The sequence below is a fragment of the Terrapene carolina genome, unplaced genomic scaffold (genome assembly GCF_002925995.2).
Source record: "Terrapene carolina triunguis isolate 2854851 unplaced genomic scaffold, T_m_triunguis-2.0 Scaffold35515, whole genome shotgun sequence".
Taxonomy (NCBI): Eukaryota; Metazoa; Chordata; order Testudines; family Emydidae; genus Terrapene; species Terrapene triunguis.
Genome location: NW_020699866.1, coordinates 1 through 3,808, shown reverse-complemented (window position 1 = coordinate 3,808; position 3,808 = coordinate 1). Strand labels below are relative to the sequence as shown.

The 3,808-nt window shown below is 43.1% G+C and overlaps 1 protein-coding gene across 1 annotated transcript; it reads right to left on the bottom strand.

The window, feature by feature from the left end:
* Positions 1 to 8: 8 nt before the first annotated feature.
* Positions 9 to 3,344, bottom strand: LOC112120897 (myosin heavy chain, skeletal muscle, adult; the record flags this gene model as incomplete). The annotated part of the gene is made up of 6 exons (XM_026646596.1): positions 9 to 98; positions 718 to 888; positions 1,597 to 1,746; positions 1,845 to 1,963; positions 2,940 to 3,078; positions 3,241 to 3,344. Coding segments are annotated over 6 exons (773 nt in total), but the record flags the coding sequence as incomplete, so codon positions are not given.
* Between the last annotated feature and the right edge of the window lie 464 nt (positions 3,345 to 3,808).

Genomic DNA, 3,808 nt, shown 5'->3' with positions numbered 1-3,808 from the left:
TTGCCAAGATGCTGGTCATAGAGCTTGTTCTTGAAAGATGCATCAGTTGCCTTGGGGAACATGCACTCCTCTTCCAGGATGGAAAAAATACCCATTGGCTGAAAGACACAGCAACAGATGAGAGGAGAGAGGGAAAAGAGATATTACAAATCAGCCTCCTAGACAATGTGAGCATCTCTTGGTTGCATTCAGAAGGGATATTGTGTCAGTGAATGTGCCTTCAACAAGATGAAATTAGAGTAACCTACCTATGGTATCTATTTGTAGGTTTGAAAATAATAAAGATATAGCTCATGGTAAATCACCTTGCGTGTCCTAGACAGATTTTCTATGTGCTAGACAGATAAAGTGAATGAAACAGGAATCATTCTAAACCTCTGTTTCTAGGGGTGAGGCCGTGCATTTCTTTAGATGTCCTTCAAATAGTGACTGTGTCTCAGTAACTGAAAAGAATTCTAAAACTTACACTGTCCTTTTCTTTGTGGAAGTGAGCAGGGACAGGGATGGTTGCCATACAGTTATATGTGGCTGCCTTGTGACCCTATCCCAAAGTTATGGATTGAGACCTTTTCACAACCAATGTCCAATATATTTATTTAATTATTCAGAGTATATTAAATAATTTACATGCACTTGAGCATGCATTTATTCATTATCTTAAGGATAGCAAAATCCTTTAGAAGCTAAAGAACGCTTGAGCACATAAAGCATAAGAACCTTCTCAATGAGTTCAATGCAGGCAGCCAAATCCATCCCAAAGTCAATGAACTCCCATTCGATTCCTTCCTTCTTGTACTCCTCCTGCTCCAGCACAAACATGTGGTGGTTGAAAAACTGTTGCAGTTTCTCGTTGGTGAAGTTGATGCACAGCTGCTCCAGGCTGTTGTACTACACAAAGGGAAAAAGAAGATATATCTATTTGTAAAATCCTGTGCACACCTGATATACCTAACAATGACTCTTCTTTCAACTCATCATGTCTGCGTAACTAACCTGGGCTTCAATGGGATTCTGAGTTCTCTTCCCTAAAACTAGCCAGATGTTTTGGGATTCAATCCTCAGCTCTGCATAGACATTTCTGCAGTGTAAGGCCCAGGCTTGTCCAGCTATTTCTGTGCTCTGGGGCCCAGGCGTACTCAGGCATTTAAGCTCTTGGTCCTGATCATATATTAGGATCTGGGCCTGCCCAGCTCCTTTTGAGCTCTCAGCCCTCTGGCCTACTCAAACATTTCCAGATACTCAGCTGCAACCCTGCCTGGGAGTTAATGAGCTGTCCTCTAGGTGCCATGAACACCTACAATAATTTGCGTTAGGTGGAGGATAATTTCTTTGCTATTATGCACCACCTGTTAACAATTTGAAGGCACTTTCAGTGTAGTTGTCATTTCTGCATATACCACACAAAATCTATCCAAAAATGAAATCATTGGAGGGTCATACTACTGTGGAGGAAGATCAAGAGACACCTGTTTCTGCAGAAAAGTCAGGCTTTTCCAGGAAATTATTTAAATAATTAAAAAAAAAAATAACCCTCAAAGTTCTCAGAACCCCTGAGCATCCCTTCCAAGAACCTGCTGTCAAATCTCTGCTCCTTACATCGAAGATCTCAAAGCCAGCAATGTCCAGGACACCAATGAAGTACTGTCTGGGCTGCTTGGTATCCAGCTGCTGGTTGATACGAATGACCATCCACAGGAACATTTTCTCAAAGACAGCCTTTGCCAGAGCACCCACCGAATTGTGCACCTAACCAGTGGGAGAGGGACTGGAGTTACCATACAAAGCAGAGGAAGAAACCTGGGTGTGTTAATTCAAACCATGAATTCTAGATCCCCAATTGTTACCTGCTGCACAGTTTGACCTTTGGTCACATATTCATTCCCAACCTTCACTCGGGGGTAACACATGGCTTTGAGCAGATCAGCTGAGTTCAGACCCATCAGGTAGGCAGCTTTGTCAGCCACTAAACAAAAAAGAGTGAGAGGAATGAACCAGTAGCTCAAAAATAGACTTTGGTGTCTTTTATAATTACTAGAAAAGAGCAATGAGATCTGTTTGTGTTTCACCAGCTACCACATACTATTAATAACTCCAGTAATTATGGAGTTTAGAGCTTCCTTTATTTCTTGATTTCTTGCTGAAATGTTTTGCATTTGATTCAGAGGGTCTGTACATCAAGTGATTGAAATAATTTGTCAAAAAATATCCCATATGGTCTGAATAAAAAATGTTAAAGGAGAAAGAAGCAGATGAACAGCCAGAATGAAAAGATGGTTTTGAAGCTCTTTCTTTGCCACTTTACTGTGCAGCCTGTATAGAGATTCTGATTTCTGAATGATCAGAATAAAGGACTCAGGTTAGTGGCCATATTCCATGCTGTGCAACCCCACTGACTTCAACAGAATTACAAAGGGATGTATTTCAGTGCAGGATTTGGCCTAGAAACAAATGAGAAAGTCTCTCTTCAGTTTCAAACCATGGCCCAAATTGTGTCCACAGAATGAACATGCAGCTACCATTGGCATAGGCAGGAGCTGTGCATGCCTTCTGGGACAGAATGGAACGTCATGATATTAAACTAGTATAAATACGCAATGCTGGCCCTCTCCTGCCATCACTTCCCCACTGCCTGTCTCATCTCATAGCACAATCCATGGGCTGGTTAGGCAATAAAACACCTACATGGCCCTTTCATGTGCGAAGCCAAGCTGCTTTACAAAGATGGCCATTTTAGAGATGGGGAGGTTGAGATGCTTACACCTTATGTGTCATTTACACCCATGTGTAGTAGGTATGTTATAGTAGGTATGATATAACTTAGACCAGCCCTTATAGCCACCTCCCCCATGAGTTAAATTGTGCCAGCTCAGCACAAGTGATAACTAAGGCTTCATTTTTTGCTTGTATTATTGAGAGTTTAGCTCAGATTCTGCTAATACCTTCCGTGCCATCTGGCTCTGCCTGCTCCTCACGCTGCTTCTGCTTGAACTTCATGTTCCCATAGTGCATGACTGCCCCTGTCAGCTTGTATATGGCCATTTTTTCATCAGAACTGAAGCCCAGAATGTCAATGGCGCTCTGTCAACAGAATCAGGAAAGGAAAGATCTAGCAGCTAGGTGACTTAGGAGCCAAAGCCCCATTGACTTATGATGAGGTTTCAGCTCCTAAAGCACTCAGACATTTTACTCCTTCTCTGGTATAGGTAATAGTCCCTGTGCTACTTTCTGTGTGCTACTCACATCTGTTGCTATGAGTTCCTCCTGATCATCGATGCTGGCTACTGTGATCTCACCTTGACTCACAAAGGGGAAGTCATATGGGTTGGTGGAAATCAGAAGCATCTCTGAAAACAAGAATAGATCCCAATTTTTACCTGCTGCAGTTTGGTCTTTGGTCACGTATTTATTCCAGACCTTGCCTCAGGGTAACACAGGGCTTTAAGGGTATATCTACACTCCATTGCAAACCCAGGTCTGTGGGCCCCACGCCTACAGACTCTATTTCCAAGCTTACACATGTGCATCATGCTGCATAGTAAACCCAGGTTTACAATTGAATGACCTGGTTCTCAGAACCATGCTGATGCATCCATATTGCTCTCAGACTCGAGTCAGACTTTCTGCTTCTGGGGACCCAGGCTTGTGCTGTGGTCCACGCTGAGAAATGACGGAGTTGGACCCAAGTCGCAGCAGGATTTGGGGTTGGACCTACCACCCCACATAGGACCCTGGTCCTGACGACTTACTGACCCGAGTCAGATAGATTTGAGTGTGAACTGTAGAGGAGGGGTTGGGCTCAAACCTGAGT